Source organism: Pelmatolapia mariae, linkage group LG13, assembly GCF_036321145.2.
Source record: "Pelmatolapia mariae isolate MD_Pm_ZW linkage group LG13, Pm_UMD_F_2, whole genome shotgun sequence".
NCBI lineage: Eukaryota > Metazoa > Chordata > Actinopteri > Cichliformes > Cichlidae > Pelmatolapia > Pelmatolapia mariae.
In genome coordinates, this window is record NC_086238.1 from 16,619,700 (window position 1) to 16,640,218 (window position 20,519).

Here is a 20,519-nt window from a genome sequence, read left to right on the forward strand (position 1 = left end):
ACAGCTAGCTGTCATCCAATGACGTCACCACACACGCCACGCCTACAGCGAGTTAGCTGGTGATGCTTGTTTTGCTTACCCGAACTGCCCGGACGATCAGACCCAGTAGCAGAACTTAAGCTATAAATCATGCATTCCTATTTTATTAATCCAATTAGATTTAAGTATAGTAAAATTGTGCAACAGCAATGAGGTCAAAATAAGTTTATTCACATTTTGAAAAAAAATGAGTGTAACGTTACATTTACATAAATGTGCCAGTTATTGATGACATTGGTGAACACCAGCACATGCAGGCAGTAAACACAGGTATTTATCAGACCAAAATAAAAAATAAAAATCAATGTGATGACCAGTACACACATATATATATATATATATATATATATATATATATATATATACACATATACATATATACATATACATATATATACATACATATATGTATAATTATTTATTTGTTGATTAGTGTGCAGATAACTGGAGAGTTTTAGTGAAAAATATAATGCATTTATCATAATGCATTTATCATTTAGTTTGTTCTAATTTTAGTCTCGATACTGGTTTGATCAACTTTAATTTATTAGCTTTGCCTTTGAGCAAGTAGTAGGAAGGTTTACAACATAATTCAAGAAAACACACAAAACATAAGAAATTAAAGTAACATTCATCAGTAACAACCTGGAGACCCCAAGGCCTCCTAAAAAAAAAAAAAGAAAAGAAAAAAAAAATCAGGGAAAATTGTAGAGCAAATATTGACTTTTTCTGGAATTTTATTTCTGCCACCTGATTTATTTATTTATTTTTTGCCCTCTGTAAGTCAAAATTCATGGTTTGTACCTGAAAACATACTTCGTAAGTACATTCTGAGAAGACTTTTTCAAATTTCAATTTAGCTCTGCCTAAAAAAAATGTCAGAAACAAACTTCCATAGAGAGCTGGGTTTGGTGACTTGGGGGGAACAAAAAAAAAAGATGTAAATTGTGTGGTCTGGAAATTATACATTCACACAATTAAAATTTGCTACAAATTTTATAGCAAGCTTTTTAAAGTTAAAATTTAAAGGTTTTCAAAGATATTTACATAAACTTTCTTTGAGGGGAGTACTCGTCCATCAAAACAAAGAAGAGATGTAGAATAAATAAATGCAGTTAGAAAGCATAACTGATACAGACATGACATGTGGTACACTGTTGAAAGAAATCCAAAAAGGATAGGTGAGAGTGTGCAGTGCATTTTTGAGTGTTCAGAAGAAGCTCGTCTTGAGTTTAATGGTTGGTGCAGCTTGCACTGCTGGCTGAGCTTGCCTGGCTGCAGCTTTGGCTTTGCTGCTGGCCTGGTTGGCCCGTATAGCAGATTCCAGACGGGTTTTCAGCTCAGGTGCCGCTCCAATCACTATCTTGAAGGCAGCCGGATAGAGAGGGCCGATCCGCATCAAGTTCTGAAGTGCAAACTCGTGCAGGCCTTTGGAGACTTGGGGTGCAGAGGAGATGGAATTTTCATCCAAAAGGTAAGAGACGAGAGTCGGTACAAGGAGAGCGAGCAGCTGTACCCCTGTTGAACACATAAAGCGGTGATAAGTAAAAAAAAATATATATAATCATTAATTAGAAGAGAGTTTAAAAAAAGGACAAGCAGAACTATGGCCACAAATCCAATGTAATGTCATTATCTACGCAGAGATTTGCCAGATTATTAGTAAACTGACATAAAATAGTTTTAAAAAAGTTTTTTCTTGAATGGTTGGACTAGAAATTAGAAAAGCATTAAATTCAACATTTAATTATTTATTACTCTGATTTAGGGCAGCACAGCTAAATACTGAAGAGATCTACTTTAACAGAGTAAATGTGGCACAAAATGAACCAAATGTTGCTTCACTTGGTCCATTAAGCAGAGGAATACTTACGGTTTTGCTCTTCACCCATGCCAACCAGATTCTCCAGGACCCTGATTCCTTCCTGCACAGCCTGCAGCTCAGCAACCGTCCCTGGCCGGCTGCGCTCCACTGCCTTCAGCTTCTCCACCATGAGTGGAGCCAGAGCGTGTATGTAGGGAGTAGAGAGGGCACGGCTGGAGTGTTGAAACACCGACAACAGCAGCTGGTAACACCGAGCCTGAACCTGTGGTAACACAATTACATCTTTCGCTCAACTGAGCTAGACTTATGTGAACAGTGTGAAGCTGTTTTCACGCATGAACTCTGAACAATGGGAGGAGGTTCCAGTCCAGGCATTGTTCAGGGCTGCCCTTTTTTACACGTGGAAATGCTATGTTTTGGTTTGGTAACAGAAGAGAGGTGCGTACAATGCACAGCAGACCACAGCCACCGTCTAGCTGGCAAGTAAAAACCTAGTACTGATTCAGAAATTTGGGTTTTCTGCACTTCAATTAGGTAATATCTAGACAAGTTCAGAGGTGTGGTACACATGTAAAAAGAGACGATTTGGTTCGGTATTCAAAATTCTTTTGTTACATCTTTGTTTGTGTACATGCGAGCTTACCCAGGGGTCACTAGAGTTGAGGGCATTTCGGAAGCGGTCCATGCAGCCCTTTTGCAGGACAGTCACTCCTACAAGCTCACTGCTGGCTGACAGCAGGAAGAGTGTGATCGCTGTCAGCATACTGACCTCATCCATGTCAGGCCTGGACTCATCTAAAATCCCCCACATAAACATGCGTTTGATTAACAGTGATGTTGTGCTTTTTTTTCTTTTTTTTTTGTAGATTGCTCCACAGAAAGACAAAAAGTCAGAGTCTGATAATGAACATGTGTGTATGCGCTCACCTGGCTGCGAATACTCAAGTACAGATGCCAGGCTGCTCCTCACAAGGCTGGTCCACTGCGTCCGCACGCTCTCCAGCCGGGCTATTGGGGAGGTGATGATGGTCTTGATGCCCTGGAGGGCAGCTGCCACAGGCACTGGCACCGAGTTGTCAGGAGTCTTTACTGCAGTTTCCTTCAGAACTCCGGTGATGAGGAAAAGCACTGTAGGTAGGATGGTCATGCTTCCTAATAAAGCAAAAATAAAATGTAAACCATGGGCTGAAAACCATGATGCTCATTTTCCTTTGCTACTTATGATTAATGTCACAGAAATGCACGAAGCAGTTTAAAACATCATCCATTAAGAGAGAGCATGTTACAGTGAAATAGCAACTTGTGCGAGTTTTCCTTTCTTATTATGCATGGTATTTGTGTGTTGTTGCACTTTGCTTCAGGCCTCACCAGCTGGAGAGCAGAGCGAGGGCAGCTCTGCCAGGATGGAAACTGCGTTTGCCACCAGGCGGGCACTTTCTTCGGGTAGTCGCTGAGACCTGAGTGGCACATGGCTGGGCGACTCCTTCACACGTGTATTAAGCTGGGGTAAGTGGCGGACCAGGATGAACACGAGCAGCTCCATGGCAGCGAACACCAGAGACTTGCCGGGGACGAGCTCCCCTGTGTCTCCTCCTTCTCCAAGGCTGGCCTGAGAGTCTTTCTCGCCATCTTCCTCTTTGCCTAAACCAAAAAAAAACAAAACGTAGTGACCGTTTAAACTACTACACAATTTGGTTAACTTTACTCTAAATATAGAAGCTTGCAGTGTAACATAATGTTTCTGGCCTTTTGCTGTTTTCTCTCGTTGTAGATGGTCATGTGCAGCCCTGATGGTCTCCTGGACGACAGCAGTGACCTGAAGCTGGACAGCAGGTGGATCCCGGGTCAACAGAAGCCTGTGAAGCACGTTCAGGAGCTCCACAGCCAGCAGCTACAGTAGAAAGAAAAAGTAAACAACTACATTAATGTGACTGTGAAACATGTAGCACAAACTTCTCATTTCTGTCACATTTAGAATTTCAACTGTTTCAATTATGTTTTGTTTTTTTTCATTTAAAGTAAAGTGCTTGATGCTTTGTATCTATCTGTTCTGGTTTGTTGAAAAGCAGAAAGCATGTCCACCATAGGATACAATTTCATATTTAAAAATATGATTTTTATACTGTTCAGAAGCAATTTTTACTTCTTTGTTCAAATATCTTTTTTCTATTATTACTGTACAAAATATGGTTAGTGAGACGGCTGAGTGATCCCACACACTGTGCTCCAATTCATATCCTCTGAAGTCCACACTTTGAAGCGGTCTGGTAGAGACATGTCCCTCTTCAAAGGCTTCACCAAATACAGCTGAGAAATACAACCTTCTTTTGCTGAATTTGTAGGATACACACGTGTGCCCTTTGAAGCCATCGGTACCCAATCATCTGTTCTGTGGGGGATCCTTTTCACCTTCTAAAGTCAGTAAATATCACAGGCCGGTGTTGTATTTATCAAATATTTGCAGTGAGGTGGTGCATGGTAAACAGATCACTTGAATTACACCACAATATGATTGCTGCAAGAGGTGATTTAAAGGGAAAACACTTTTTCTTATAGGACATTTGGGTGCTTGAATTTCTTTTAGTATTTTCTAATAAGTGAAAACTACCGTAGTTATTTTATAGCTTAATGTGTAACTCATATATTCATATGTTACTAATGAGATTCTACAACAGTCATAAAAGTGGTTTAAAAATTTTCTCTTTTTTTAACCCTATAATTTAAGCCCTGTGTGTTTACCTGGTCATCTGCAATATGTGTTTTAGCACAAGGAGTCTCGAGCAGAGTGCACAGGGCCCGCAGGCACGACATCACATGTTCAATAGGCTCTTCAGGGCGGGGAAAGCAGAGAAACTCTATACTGACACCTAAGAGAAAGAATACAAAAATGCTCTTAGTGTATGTTCTTGTACATGTATTTTTCTTTCTACTACCATTCCTTCACAATTGGCCGGTGGTCCTACAGCTGTGAGGTGAACAAAAGCAGTTGCTGTTTTCTGTATTAGGTACGCTGTGAAGCCAGAAAATGGAAAAGTATGCTAAATGCTTTACACCGCAAATGTTAGCTATGCATTTGTTTACCTAACATTAGATGCATCCTGTCTTTGACAGACTCCTCAAAGGTCTTTATAGTGGAGGAGCATCCCTGGGGGAGGCCAGGAGGCTTGGAAGGAGCTGATGAGACCTCCTCCTGACCTACACCTGCTCCAAACCCAGTGCTGTTCAGCCACAGGGCTACGGCATGCAGGACAGGAGCCCAGGAGCTTCGGTAGTGGAGCCTTGCTGTATCTATAGTCTCCGGGGTATAAAATGCTCCACCTGGACACAAACACAATTATAGAAATATATATATATATTTTTTAATTACTTTAAAATTCAATGAGCATTTTTTTACAAATATATACTCCTGCATCAAATTATTTTATTAACATGTCAATGACTTTGAAAACAGCTCCAACAGAGTGCACGAACATGTAATCTACAATCCCATTTGATTTAAGAGGTGTTTTTGTTGACATTTAATCTGACATTGTCCAAATAATGTTGAAAGTTTTTGGTAATATCTGGAATAAATAAACTTCAAAGGATCCAAAGTGGAATATAAGACTTGAAAATTGATGCTTTAACCAAGCTACATTAAAATGTTGTGTAGAAACACCACAAGACTATATTTTGTTTCACTGAAGATATCATATTAAAACCATATTTAGCACACAGGAAGACAGGAAAGAGTCTCATACCATCAGGGGGCAGCTGACTGGAAAACTCAGCAGGCAGAGTGAGCAGAGCATAGTCTCGCAGCATGGCCAGCCACAGGCGGCTTAGTGAGGGCAGCTCTGGCTGCACCAGGGTGATAAGACTGTCAGGGGGAAGCACGTCTGTTCCCAGATCCTCCTCATCCTCGTCGTCATCTCCACTTCTGACTGGTTTTGCAGGTTTAGACTCAGCCTCTTTTTTGATCTTCATTGCCACCACATAGACCTGAGTGAGAAACCCAGAGTGCACGTTCAGTTTCGTTACGTGCATCATTTGATTCTAACAAAAGGAGCAGTTTCCTGCTCATCTTCCATCTCACCTCAGCCCACGCCTTCAGCACAGCCAGTTTCTCCATCGTGGTAGCGCTCTCACTATACAGCTGACTGGACGAGCCTTTCCCAGCCTGCACCTTGTCCAGCGACGACACAAGCAGGTTGTGGACTCGCCGCAGGTCGTTGAGGTCACTGACAACGCCACTGCCGATCCACGTACTGCACACCTGTAGTCAATGTGAGGAAGGTGAAACTGTTATGAATCTTACAGTTTTTATCTATTACAACAATGGACAATAAAATGTTCTGATTCTGATTTTGATGTAAAAAATGTCTTATATAACAGAGCACTTAGGCTCATTAGCCAAGCTATTAGAGGGGGTGGGAGTGTCAAACAAATGGGTATTAATAAATGGACTGACACCTTAGTGATGTAAAACTGGACCACATGTTTATAAGATTGCATTCTTCTGGGAGGAACAGCAATTAAAGTGTCAGTTCAAGGGCAGCAGCGTGATATAAATCTGGAAGATTATTAAACTATAAGCAAACTACAGGTCCTCTGTGACCTTCACATCCACAGATGTATGTATCCTAATTTCAGAGTAAGTTGTTCTCGATAAGAAAAATTAAACCCTTCAAAAAGTCTCCCAAGCAGAGAAACAGGGGAATGTCAAAGAGAGAACATCTTTTAGTAATAAGCTGACAGGCATGTTTTGTTATTTGCCCCCGTCACTCAACATTCTCATCATTCAATTAAGTCAAAAAGCATTAAGTCACAAATTTGACACTGCTAGCTTCTAAGGGGATGATGACTCACTTTGTCGTGGTAATTAAACTGCTTAAATGCAGCCACAGTTCTACCATCTAACAATCAAAAAACATATTTAATGGCTGTTAATGGAAAGAAGGTTGAACACACCTCAAAAAGAGGCATAAAGTGGAATTGTAAGCAATTGAGTTGGTGAAAGAGACAGGTATGTCTTACCTGGCATGCCTTTGCTGTAATGTCGGACGGCGTGTCAGGTGAAAACGCAGGTCTGAGAGCAGCTCCAACCTAAATACCCACGAGTTGCAACAAGTTTACTTTCATGCAATGTTTCTAGTTTTGGACTATGAAATAATGCAATGCTTTACTCACATTGGCCTGGTACTGTTCCAGGATAACGTGCCCCGGGAACTCGGGCTCTGGTACGGACGCAAACTTTTTAATGATGTCTTCCAAGGCCTGCAGGCCAGCCATCCTCAGCTGGTTGCTGTGGTCTGTGGCTGCCATGAAAGCCATGCGGATGAGGTCAGATAAATGGAGCACCAGCAGATCTCCTGAACGGACAGAGATGGATGAAAAAACAACAAGGACTATGTGAGAAATACGAACCTAATTATAAACACTGGAAGGAATGTGAACTCCGGGAGCAGCTACAATAATGATTTTTCCAGTCATTGTTTAGTATTTGATTTATTAATCCTTTGATGATGGGTTACACTTCAGCAAGAAGCTATAACCAGTGCTTTCTTCAGACTCTTTGCTTTAATACTTTCTTCAAGAGAAAACAGTTTTGGAGTTTCAGCGTGTGCCTGCAGCGACCAGAAAGAAACCCCACATTAAATTTGGGGCTGAGATTTAATTGAGTTTTAACTGAAGGGCACCTTTTGAGGGATTAGTTGGACATGCCGTCATGCAGACCAACCATCCACTGAATCCCAGTCACTAAATTTGGCTTAGCTGGTTTCAGAGCTACAAAGTCAGTACAATGTGCTATTACGGGCAAGCTGGTAGAATAGCTCCTTATTATACAGCAAAGCTTACATAAATATTGTCTCCTATATTTGCCACAGTGAACAGAACGCTCTGAACCTCTAGTTTTGCTTTCCCGTAGCACAGTAAAAGTGGCATTAATCAATCACAATTCTTTAAGTGAACTCTGCAGTAGTCTATTCTGGCAGCACAGTGAATGGTACCTTTCACATTCTTGGCCTGCGCCGAACGAGCAGCTGCCAGGTCAAAGTGTGTTTTGTCTGCATTCTCACACAGCAGGATGATGCGGCACAAACAGTCTGCCGCAAACACCCGTGTGACCCAGCGCGGAGCCACAGATGGCTTCGATTTGTCATCTTCGCCCAGACCCGTGAACATTGTGTCATCGTCCATCTCGTCTTTTTTCTCTGAGTCTTCCTCGTCCTTTTCCACCTCAAACACAACAGCGCCCCCTACATCTGAAAGAGGACACGGTCACATTTGTGGTAAAAGATTTATAAAAGATGGTTTTTGAATTTGCTGTATTGTAGACTTACCTGTAGTTGCTGCAAGAACATCCTTGCAGAGTTTCAGCCAATGGGAAAGTTTTTCTACGGCCAAAGACGACAGCATGTGGCCAAGTGTGTCATGGATGTCTGAGCACAGCTTCCTGTCCGTCTCCCGATCCAGCATGCCAAACAGAACGCCCTCCAGACCCGTCTCTGTGATGTTTAGATCTGAACCAGAGCAAGTTAAGGCATTAGGATCCAGGTTGCATTAAGGTGAATTATTCAAACAGAATGCTTGAATCAGGTTTTGAACGTGTACTGACTGATTGTAGTGCTGTCTTTGCTGTCTCCTGCTCTCTTTGCCAGGCTCATGGCGTACTCGCAGACCTCTGCAGCTTCTCTCTGAGCAAGCTGTCTCAGGCAGGCCACTGCAGCACGACGCAGCAACAGGTGAGAGCTGCACAGGTGCACCTATTGGAACAAGTGCACAGCAGGAAATCAACATTTAGACTGACACAAACTCTAACTATCACATACGTACTCTAAAAGTATTTATGTCTTACGCAGAGACACGGCACCAAGCTGGACAGGTTAACGTGTCGTGGAGCAAACATATGCAGCTGCTGCAAACATGAGATAGCAGCTGCCTGCACAAGAGAGTCTGAGTGGTCCTGCATTATGGCACAACCAACCAGACAGGACGAGCGGATGGTGGAAATAGTAGCTCCATTTCCTAGCAAGACCAGCACAAAGAAACATTGTATTTAAAGACATATACTTCAGTAGCCTGCAAAGGATCAAAACCGGTTACACTGCCACCTGCTGGCTAAAAAATACTATGGTTAATGATGTTTGTAATCTGGTTGTGCCACAGTTACCCTGCAACTCTGGTCCCACAGTAGTGATTAGAGCTCCCAGGCAGCGGCCCAGACACTGGTGAACTTCTGTGTGAGACGGGGGCACAGTGAGGAGCAGGGTGAGCACCAGAGACAGTGTAGGCTCCACATAGCCTCTGTACATGGGACCACTTGAGTCCACAATTAGAGCCAGAGAGTGCAGAGCCCAAGTCTGGTGAAGACAAAAACACAGATTGAATTAATTTAGAGTGGGCCAGATCAGAATTGAAGAAAAAGACAGGGGTGCGTCAAAATTAGGTTTAGACATAACATTTAACAGAAAAGAAAAACAATAAAAATGTAATTTAATTATGAGTGAATATAAAAATGTACTTCTAATAAATAATTGACTGCACCTGGACTTCATGTGAAGAGCCATCCTGGGCTAGAGCCAACAAGATGCTGACACTGGTCTTTAAGTGCTGGCCAGAGCCAATTCCTCCAACATATCGATGCAGACAGCCGAGAGCCAGTGAATGGCCCGTCCTTGAAACTACATCACGAGCTGACTTCAGCCTGTAAACAGAGCAAAACAAAGACATGCATCACATGAGTAGAGACAGATACAAAGTATGAGAGATCAACTTCAAGACAGATGAACAACAATGAAACACAAACTATAACTTTCCAAAAAGAGACATTCTGAAAATGTAGCGAGACTGTTTATTTTGTGCAATCAGGTATAAAATGACTCTCTGTCCATCCCACTAAACGTCAAGGTGCAGTTTACATCCTTGTCTGTCCAGGCTCATTCAAGATATGTAGTGATAGACTAATATTTTTTACACCTAAAATCACTGTATTCTTAAAAACATTTATTAATGTAAGGTAAATACAGGTTATTCTGATCACAACATTGTGCACTGTAGACAATGTTTTAAATATTTATGCTATTGCAAAAAACCTACACGTTTCTAACCTGGCACCTCAGAAGATCTTATACACTCAGACCAGTTTCAAGGGCAGCACCATAAATTCATGATTACAATTGACAATCTGACCAAATCTGACACTCAAATCTCTCCTTCTCTCCAAAGTGTTTCTGCAGATCACTAGGTTGTCATGGTAATGTTAACCACAGACCATTTTAAACAGAAATTGTCATCAAGTCATCATTTTTATCCTGTTAGATACTTGAATCGTTTTTTTTATTGGTGTATGAATTCTTGAGTTATGGCCAAAAGTTAGCTCTTTGGGCTTGACCTTTGACCTCCAAATGATATCAAATTCATCCTCATGAATCAAACAAATCAATCAGTCAATGAAAGCGAACACTGGTGTAAAATATGAAGAAATTTTCTTAAGGTCTTCCTAAATATTCTGTGTGAACAACAAAGATGATTTGAAACCATAATGTTGGACACAAAAAGAAAAGAAACAGAAATTGTAGACATGATATGCTCACTTATCAAAGCTGGTCTGTGCCATTCTGGCAATGAAGGTTGCCTCTCCAACCACCTGAGCCATCCTCCCCAGGGCCTCTCCAGCAGCACAGCGCAGGATGGGATTAGGGTTGTCCAAAGCTCCCATCACCAGGGCCAGAGCTGATTTACGCACCTCCTCAGGCCCAAGAGTGCTCTTATTCTCAGCCAAACCCTACAGTTAAAGCGAAAGAGAAACATTATTTCTCACTGTAGCTATTACCTAAATGACCTTCCCATTTAAGAGGATATAGAGCTTTTTTTCTTACCTTGAGGGCAGAAAGGACTGCAGTAAAGATGTTGAGTTGGACGGCTTGCTGTCGAACTCCTTTAGCCTGCTTTATGCATTCTGCAAAGTGGTCTAACATCTGCAGCCTGAATCATACCCATCAGTTAAAACACGGTATATTAATATACCAAAAACAGCTCAGCAACAATGCAGCGAATATAAATATATAAGGAAAATAAAGAGAGTAGCTGCAGGACAAGAAAATAAAAATAATGTTAACATGATGCAGAACCACATTAATTCATCACAATAAGAGAGAGCGCCTTGCCTGTGTTTGAAGGAGACATGAGGGAACACCACACCAAACAGAGCCACTGAAGCATCGATAACCGACACACCCAAAGGGAGAGGTCCTGGGATGGCCTCGCCTACGGGGACGCGCAGGTAGATCGAGGAGGGATCGTGCTCCAGAGCTCCGCTGCCAGACGCGCTGTTGGGCTGTAACTGTTTAGCAGCAACGACACAGAAACACCAAAAGGCCAAACTTATATTTAATATTTAACGAGAGATAGTGATGAGTAATCAAAATCACATACATAAAGCATCTTCAAATAAGAGATGGGTTACTAGAACTGTTTACCAACTAACCTGATCCTCTATGGACTTGTGGTCGGTCTCCTGTAGCCACGAGCCCATGAGCACGCTGTCGTCATAATGACACAGAGAGCGCAGCAAAGACGTGGTAGTGTTGGCCGAGTTGTCGGTCAAAGTAAACTCTGCCACCAGTTCTCTCAGGAGAGCATTGAAGCTGCCTGTACAACAGGATTACCCATTTTAAAACACCTCTCCTCAACTTATGTGAAAGCTAATGCACAAGTGACTGATTTACCTTCGTAAGTTTTCGGAGGCAAGAGAGCCAAGATGTCGTACAACCGGAGCCTCACCATAGCTGCACTTGCTTTCAGGTGGGCTCCATGTACCTTAATGATGGCAGGGACACTGAGAAAAGTCAAAATGTTACAATCATTAGACATGCAGTCGAAAAACACACAAAAAAATAAAAGAAAAAGTCATATATTTAAGAGAAAATTACACAAAAAAAGCACCACACTCACTGAGACATCATAGTCATGGCACATTCGATAGGAGTCATCAGCCTGCGGATTACGTCTTCTGTGAGAAGCTCGGGGCAGTGGGCCACAAAACTACGCATGGCTATAAAAGACAAGGAACAGTTTTATTCAACACTGCATCTCGTAACATTTTAGGGCGTGCAGGCACACTGTGGAGGTGCAAGTCTTTACCACACAGTGCTCCAGCTCGGCCCTCCAGGGTGACCTGCCAGGTGAAGGAGTCTCCCCTGGCTTTTTCGGCTTCCAGCTCCTTCTGGGAGCGAGGAAACACGTTCCTCCACAGCAGCAGCATTTTGGGGAGATGATAGCGCACAAGCGAGGGACCTGGGAACACAAATGAACACAATGTGGTCACAAAGGTGGTGGGAGAAAGAGATGATTTCTGAAAAACTCCAAAATCAGGAAGTGTCTTTGAGGCTCACCCAAAGTCATCAGGGCCCCCAGCAGAAGCCATCCAGCCTGCGTGCGCTGCAGGGACAGACGGCTGTTCTGAGCAGCTGTTCGCAGAAGGTCTTCAGCTATACTCACCACCAACTACAAGGACAGCGAGGCTAGTCAATCAAGTCTGACATACATATGAAAGAACCACTATGGCTAAATTCTGAGGCTACAGACCTTGCCCTTGGTGTGGGGGATACCCAGTGGACACTGGTGCACGCCTCCCAGCAGAGCAGCCATCGCAAAGCTGTAGCCGCTTACAGCCTCAGGCGAACTCTTCAGGTTGTTGATTCTCTCAGCACAGCGGTCCAGCAGAGGCGTGAGCTGATAGGGTAGCGCAACGGCGACGCAACGCAAGCACCATGCAGCTGCCAAACGTGCTGCCATGCTTGGGTGCAGCAGCACTGAGGTCACGGTTTCAAGGAGTCCTGAAGAAGTGGATGTGGAATAAGTTATTTAAGGAGTTCAGCCTTATTTTAAATGAGGATTTATGTCACACGAGCTTGTGTTACCAGAAACCCGAGAGTGACAAAAGTGAATATCCTGTTTTGTATTCTGTTTATCTTACCTACAGAAGGCTCCTGGATGAGTGGTGAAGCTGTGGCACTCAAACTCTGAACCAAACTGCCCAGCTCTTTTAAAGCACACACCATAACATGCTGGCTGGCAGACACATCACCTGCACCTGCCTTATTCTCCCCACTAATATCATTCACTACTGCCTCTGAAAACACAAATTTCAGGAAAAGAGAAGCAAGCAAAGCGATCTGTCAGCATGAACATTTTCTGAGTTATCACTTAAGTTCATATTTTGAATACTCAATAATATTTAGAACACACTAATTTATAATGTGTGCAAATGATGAAAAAGATTTATATCAAAGACAAGATGCTTTGTGTCCATAATAAGTATAAATCACTAATGTTATTACTAAAATTTACACTAATCAGCCACAACATTAAAACCCAATATTGTGTAGGAAGTTGCAAGGTGGGGCCCCCTTACATCTGATTTGTTTTTCCGATCTTGAACTCTTTGTAATGTTTCTCAGACCATTCCTGAACAATATGCAGTGGCAGGGTGCACTACGCTGCAGGAAAAAAAGCCAGCACCATCGGGGAATAGTGTTTCCATAAAGAGGTGTAAATTGTCTGCGGCTAGTTAGAATCAGATTAAAGCCATTTTCCTGCAGAAAATCAGAGAATCAAATTGCTTAAACCCCTCTACTGTGTATCATGCTGATCCCCCTCTCTCTCTGGTAAACATCACACAAGATGTAAAAGAAAATTAGATTTCTTTCTGCTGTAGGTGCTTTCAAGAACAGACAGGACCACATGCAAAGTTTGGAGTATAGTGCCCCTGTGACCCTATTACCAGTGACTGAAGAAGTCACTTGGATGAGTGACGAAACGTTTCTCCCACAAAACGCTACATCCAGATGAAGAGATTCAACTTTTGGAGACCTATTACCAGTTCATTACTTATACCACTTTTGGTAGCAACTAACTACCAGAAACAATCCCCAAAACCTGATATTTTATAGATAATCTGATTCAGTTGCTTAGACATCAAAAAAGTCACATCTTTACAGCTTCCAACAACTTGACTTCCTGCTACAACTCGACAAGTAACATTAAGGCAAAATAATGATTTTTAATGCTGTCACCTACAGTGATTTTAATGTTGTGACTGACAGGTGCGTACTGTAGCTTCTAATAACACAACAGACCCCATTAGGCCATGCACTGTTGTCATATATTTAACTAACAACATTAAACTACAGAACCACTACATTAAAACACAGAAGAGCACACTTCAATGTACGCCAAGAGCTCTGAGGATTTGTCTCCTCCCATTCAAAAAGAAGTAAATAAAAACAGGAAACGATGGCTATAATTGTGAAAAAAGAAAAAAAATGAATAGCTGATCATTTACCGGGAACTAAAATCCTCTGAGCTCTTGAAAGACAACAGTCAAGACAGATCATATGTAGAAAAAAGGTCAATAAAACGACTTGAGGAAGAGAGTATATGAAGATGCTTCTTGAACTGTGGCATTTCATTCGGACTTCAGTGTAAATGTAAACACATACACTAGATGTCCTACTTCTATCATGGCTCCCGGTAACATTTTCCCACTTATGTTTAGCTTAGACATTTCTCAAAGTCCCATTTCAAGAAGTCTCACATATCCAGCTAGATGGAAAAAAAATACAGCAGCAAGTACAGAGTGAACAACAAAGAACCCAGGAGAATCCAACAAGAAATTCTGTCTTAACACCAAGAAGTTCTGAAATGTACATCGGTTTAAAGGTTGCAAAGCAAATCAGAGTAAGAAACATCCTTTGTAAATGAGGTATGGGTGATTTTGAAAATAATTTTGTGATGATAAAAAGCGAAAAAAATAATAATAATAATGCAAAACACTGTGTCTTGTTCTCTTGGATGTAATGGCATCACCCTGTCATGTGTCTTTGCATTTAGTGGCACGTGCAGTTTTTCTGCTGGTGCATGCCAGATGCTAGATGCCAGAAAAGGTTATGTTAACTGCTCTTTAGGGTTTATAAGGCAATAACAAAATGTGAATTCACAGGCAAAAAAGCCATAAAGGCTATGCAATAATGCAAGCATGAGTACTTAATATGCTGCGCAGGCAATGGATGATCTTACTGACATTATGATACTACTTGTGGTGAAAAGGGGATATAAAGAAAGAGGAAAGAGGAAAGTAACCTCAAAGGCAGAAAGCAGAAGGAAAAGCAGAGAAATAAAAGAAAAAGAGAAGCCGTCTCTGCACACAACATAAGCACAAGCCATGCGATAGATTTCAAAACTGAAGAGCGAATTAAAAGGTGATAATAATGGATGAGTACTTACTCTGTAATGCTCTGAACCGTGATATTTCCCCCCCATCCTCCTTACCCACAGCCCTCATTTGCTTGCTGATGGCTTGGCAGATTTCTTTGCCGGCTGCGATTTGTGCTTTCTCTCCAAGCAAGCCCCCCAAGGTGGCGCGCAGCATGAAGGAGACACAGCGGCGCGAGTACACAGCCTCAACGTGAGTCTGCGTGGCCCGAGGGTGAGACACTAGGTCCAACACGTGCGACAGGAATGTGGCAAAGTTGCGCTCAAGCCACTGACCGCCAAGTGTTGTCACAAACACAACGTATGCCTAAGAAGAAATTAACGAAGAACACGCATGAGGTGGACGAGCCAGATGGATCGGGTTCATATTTTTAATATGTTTGAGAGTTCACCTCACCTGTGTGACGCCCACCCGCACCTCCCTGCTGACAGAGCCTCCCCCCTTCAACATCTCTCCTCCGCTCTTCAGGAAGCCAGATCCACCGCGCAGAAAGCCTGTGGCCATGAGCTCCAGCACCTCCTCCAGAGTGGCTCGCTTTACATTCTGACGCATCACTGCGAGAAGAACACATTTAAAAAAAAGAATGAGATAAAGAACAGAAGCAGTGAGCTACTCTAAAACCAACACAAATCCACTCTGTAACATACCAGCTGCTTGTTTGGGCATCAGGGCAGTGGCCATAACCGTCCCCAGCAGTTTCGCTACGGCTACCCGAACGCCATAGTTAGACCCTTCCAAGGCCTTGAAACACAAAGTAGCGACGTTCTCCAGTTCAGTGGTCCACATGAATACAGCCTCATTTTGTAGCTCCAACAGGCACTGATCAGGCAAGGAGGAAAAAAATGGGACGCTATCATTACTTTTCATATAATGTGTGTACTGGTAATATTTACTTCATGACATGAATTCAGAGGCTTATGTGCACATAATGTTACAATACACACAGTAACTGGTACGCTTTCTAAACGGAAATTGAAACAGTGTATGCGGTCGACATACGTGACACAGCAAAAGCATTTAAGTCAGTGGTTTCTTCCCTTTAAAAACAGTCTGCACTCATTCTGACACACAATTGCTGTACTTGTGTCATAAAGGGAAAACTAGATCGTACTGAAAACAGTGATCACAAGTAATCATGCGGTACCTTTACTTTTATGAGTGAAACTGAGAATGAAGCTTTGCATATTGCTGATGGCTCCTCAGATGGGCCTTAACAACTTAAGATCAAAACCCAAGTTTAACTGTTTTGGGAGAAAGAGTTTGAAGATTACTCTGTGTGTCTTCTACGTAGCTTTTAACTTTATGTTTTGGAAGACCCCAGCAGCCCACAAAGAAGTGTAAGTTAGGTGACACATTTAAAAATCTTTACTTTTCGTTTTTGTGAGACCAACCTTTGCTACTGCACAGCGTACAGCCATGGACCTGTCTGTAAGCAGAGAGCGAGCATTCTTGTAGATGTCTCTGTGACAAGAAGCTGCAGCTCCACCCAGTCCGCTGAGCACCTTCTGCAGACTCAGAAGGATCTCTCCTCTGCCTTGTGACTACATCAATAAAATAGAAGAAAGTGACGTTACAAATCAATCCCTCCATTACTGTTCTTATATTGTAGTGTGCCTGCTCCTAGTTTCTTTACTCTCACTTAGCATACCTCTGCACTCTTTAATGCCTTTAAAAGATTATTGATGGTATCTGGAAAGGAGCTTCCCAGCATCCTCCCCATCTTCTCATAAAAAGCCCCAACACATGCCACTGCAGCACTGCAAGAAATGTGCAACAGTGCATTAGCACAGCAATTCAGACAAAAATCTATGTGAAAATTCATAATTATGTAAATTAAAATATGCAATACCATGGAATACTTCATGAAAATTAATAGTTATAAACTTCTATTTATTAGACTCCTCCTTATGTTGATAAATGGAGAGACTGGCTTACATACATGAATTAGCTTTAACCTCATCTACTGTAAAATGCTGAAGGGGAAGCACAGTGGCTTAGTATGCAAAAGGGAGGCCCTGGCACGTCTGTGTATTTCACTTACTCAGAAATGAGCAGGTATGAATGACTGATGGATAAAACCCTGCAGGGCACCACTGATGCAGCTTCATCCACTGTTAAATTCCATTAATGCCAGCAAGAAACACAGCAAATCTAGTCTTGTACACTTAATCCCTCCTTTTAAACATAAAATGTCGTTCTGCAGATTACCGTCCAGCTTAACTGCTAATACCCTTGAAGATAGGCCTACTGCACGTGCCTGGAGCTCTAAAAGCAGTTCTGAACAGCTTACATTTAAATTGAAATATGTGAAAGCTCAAGCAGACTATTAATATGCAGTTCCTGTATTTCTAAAAATAGCCAATAAAAATACACACGGTAGTAAATAACTGGGAACTCACAGTTTTGTTGGCAAGTATGCAGGTGTGTCATCCTTGCTTTTGATGATGTCATTGCATTTATCAAGAGTCTGGAAAACAGTGAAGGTGTCACCAATGCTGTAGAGCGTAGCAAGGTTTTTGGCCAGGAGTTTTCTAGTCGGTGGTCCCGGAGCGCTGCTGATTAGTCCCGTCAGTTGTTCCACCAGCTTCTTCTGCTTCTCTTTTACATCCACCTGCATTCAAAAAAGAAGGAAAAAAAAAACCACACAATCGAGTTACAAAATGCTTCCAATGATTCTGACTCAGAAAAGCTAAAAATCTGAATAGTCACCTTATTTGCTGCCACAAGCACTTTATCCAAAAACCGGAGCCATTCGAAGATGAAGACGGGCCTTTTTGCTTCGGTGATCTGGGACAAAGCATCTTCATTAAGCAGGAGACTGTGAGCCAGCTCCATGGTGAGGAACCTTGAACACAGAGACGTGCGCTCTCCTCTCTGCAATGATTCACGAACACGTGACAAATTAGAGGAAAAAAAGCTTAATATACTGTTGCAACACAAGGAGTCAGTACACCATGTTTTGCTCAAACAGCTTCAGTGTGACTTGACACTAAATCTACAAGTCTTTTTGACTAAAGTTGAAAGACTGGAGCACCACTTCTCAGAAATAATCTTACTTGGCATTTTGATGATAGCGGTAGGGAGCATTACTAGCACAAAATCTTCAATAGGTTTTCAGCTGGACTGAGTGATGGTATCAGTGGTGTGGTAGACGTTATCTCTAACAGTGATGAATTTGCATACCGGAGTGAGACAGAACAGCTGGTGAGGGGGTGCAAAGACAACATTTTGAACCTGAGCAGATCTAAAACTAAAGGCTGTTGACTTTAGAAGGGAAGAAGTCCAATATCTTCCTTTCATTGGCCAAGGTCTGTTGAAAGAGTGCTTCCTGGGCACCACTATATGCCAGTCTTTATCACAGAACTTAAACACCAGTCTCACTGTTAACAAAGCCCATCAGAGACTCTACTTCCTCTGGCAGAAGTAGAGATGTATGGAAATTATGGGTTCAGTTGGGAAGCTACAAACCATTATCATTATTATTATTATCTCCAACTTGACTTGGTAAGGTAGCACAACCAATCAGGACAAACAGCAGTCTGGAAAAAGTTAGAGCCTCCAACATCACTGGTTGTAGTCTGCCTTTCATAGCTCCACACTATGCCTTTCATAGCTCCACACTATGCCTTTCATAGCTCCACACTATGCCATCCGAACCACCAGGAGAGGTAGAAGCATCATCACTGTCCCCTCCTACACATCATCTGTTAAATCATCTCCCACCAGGCAAAAGATACAGGGGTATTACTACAAGAACAGAGATAGTAGCTATCTCCAAGCTATTAGGCGCTTAAATATATGCTGAACCCTCTATTTTTTTTTTGTTTCAGTTTACCTACAGCAAGTTATGATCATAGAATCTGAATGTATCCATCCATTTGCTTCCGCTTATCCTTTTCAGGGACGCGGGGGGCACTGGAGCCTATCCCGGCTGTCATAGGGCGAGAGGCGGGGTACACCTCGACAGGTCGCCAGTCTGTCACACAGAGAGACAGGCAACCATTCGCACTCACATTCACATTCACTCCTGCATTCACATCTATGGGCAATTTAGATTAATCAATTAACCTATCCCCACAAACTGCATGTCTTTGGAAGGTGGAAGGAAGCCGGAGTACCCAGAGGGAACCCACGCAAACAGGGGAGAACATGCAAACTCCACACCTTGAACTCAAGACCTTCTTGCTGTGCGGCAACAGTGCTAACCACCGTGCCGCCCAGAATCTGAATGTATTATGCAGCAAAACTTACACGTATGTATCATGCATTTGCAATATTAACTGAACCTCTTGCACTGTGGACTGTTCCCTTCTGCAATCTGGATTCTACGTCATTCACTAAAATCACTTTAAACATAGGTACACTGACACACTGCACTACTTTTATGGGTTGATGTGTTCAGCGCACGTGTACTTTTTATGTTGTGCTGTATTGTGTCATTTGATGTGTCTTGTTGTATATGCAGCTGTGTTGTTGAAATGGCTCCAATAAACTTGACTGTGAAGGCCACTCGGTCACCACATAACATGATTAATATCATTTTCATGCTCATCTAAAAGTTCTATCAGCTCTTACACCTCATTGTCACCATGGAAGAGATCATTCCTAGCAGGAAAGGAATACTGTATTATAGGATGAAGAGAAATACTGAGAACATCTGTATTGATCTGCAGGTTGGACATTCCTGCTCAGGAGACAAACTCTGTACCCAACAGCATGACAGAGCCTCTCAGCTGTCTAATGTAAATGCCTCTTCTCTAACAATACGCCTGTTCAGTCAATAAACTATCCCATCCATCAGCTGGACAGGTTATAACAGCCCTATAGATGCTAAGGATCATTTATCGCCATTGGAATGCCTTCGCTGTGTTCCGTACGTCAGTAATTTTAATGTCAGTGGCTGTAAAGTTATAATAGCCGCGCTCAAGTCTCGTATGGAATAACACAAAAAATATTAACACTGCAGTGATGTGTTGACAGCTGTCATCCTTCAGCTGTTAATACGCGAGCTAGTTAGCAACATAAGCTAGCTGCTTCCTAAAAGGGGAAAGCTAAACTCCGCGAAACACTGACGACTAAACAGGACTCCGGCTCTTCGTCGTCATTTTTTACAACCTTGAGTTGTTCAAAATATACCCCTCAGTGACAACAAAGTCTCTGAAATACGGGACAAATACAGCAAAAATGTTCATCCTACCTGTGCTTCGGTGACCCAGGATGAATGACGACGACTATGGGCGGTGTCGCTGTGAAGTTTGTCCGACGTTAAACCAAACAAATAATTTAACTTAAATCATATAGCTTGTAGAATTTTGTGAAATAAACAAAAAGAGACGTGACATTAGTTGAGTCCATTTCACAGGACAAACACGTTCTTTTGAAATATATGCCAAATGC

At 42.2% G+C, this 20,519-nt stretch overlaps 1 protein-coding gene across 2 annotated transcripts; it reads right to left on the reverse strand.

The window, feature by feature from the left end:
- Positions 1-189: 189 nt before the first annotated feature.
- heatr5b (HEAT repeat containing 5B) lies at positions 190-20,369 on the reverse strand. Of its 2 annotated transcripts, XM_063491083.1 has the most exons (36): positions 20,320-20,369; positions 17,832-17,996; positions 17,522-17,733; positions 16,771-16,879; positions 16,514-16,663; positions 15,770-15,941; positions 15,519-15,676; positions 15,179-15,428; positions 12,825-12,980; positions 12,434-12,684; positions 12,241-12,352; positions 11,990-12,142; positions 11,801-11,900; positions 11,575-11,684; positions 11,334-11,497; positions 11,014-11,189; positions 10,726-10,831; positions 10,441-10,631; positions 9,392-9,551; positions 9,018-9,207; positions 8,703-8,872; positions 8,463-8,610; positions 8,188-8,367; positions 7,855-8,109; positions 7,034-7,215; positions 6,881-6,949; positions 5,940-6,119; positions 5,605-5,845; positions 4,946-5,182; positions 4,604-4,731; positions 3,611-3,755; positions 3,233-3,505; positions 2,792-3,016; positions 2,508-2,659; positions 1,913-2,126; positions 190-1,557 (listed from the first exon to the last, which is right to left on the reverse strand). In XM_063491083.1, the coding sequence occupies exons 2-36, from the start codon at positions 17,955-17,957 to the stop codon at positions 1,250-1,252; spliced, it is 6,153 nt and encodes a 2,050-aa protein (XP_063347153.1). In that variant the 5' UTR covers positions 17,958-17,996; positions 20,320-20,369; the 3' UTR covers positions 190-1,249. The 2 variants fall into 2 exon arrangements, with proteins under 2 accessions (XP_063347153.1, XP_063347152.1); XM_063491082.1 differs by having other exon boundaries at positions 3,233-3,755.
- Positions 20,370-20,519: the final 150 nt, after the last annotated feature.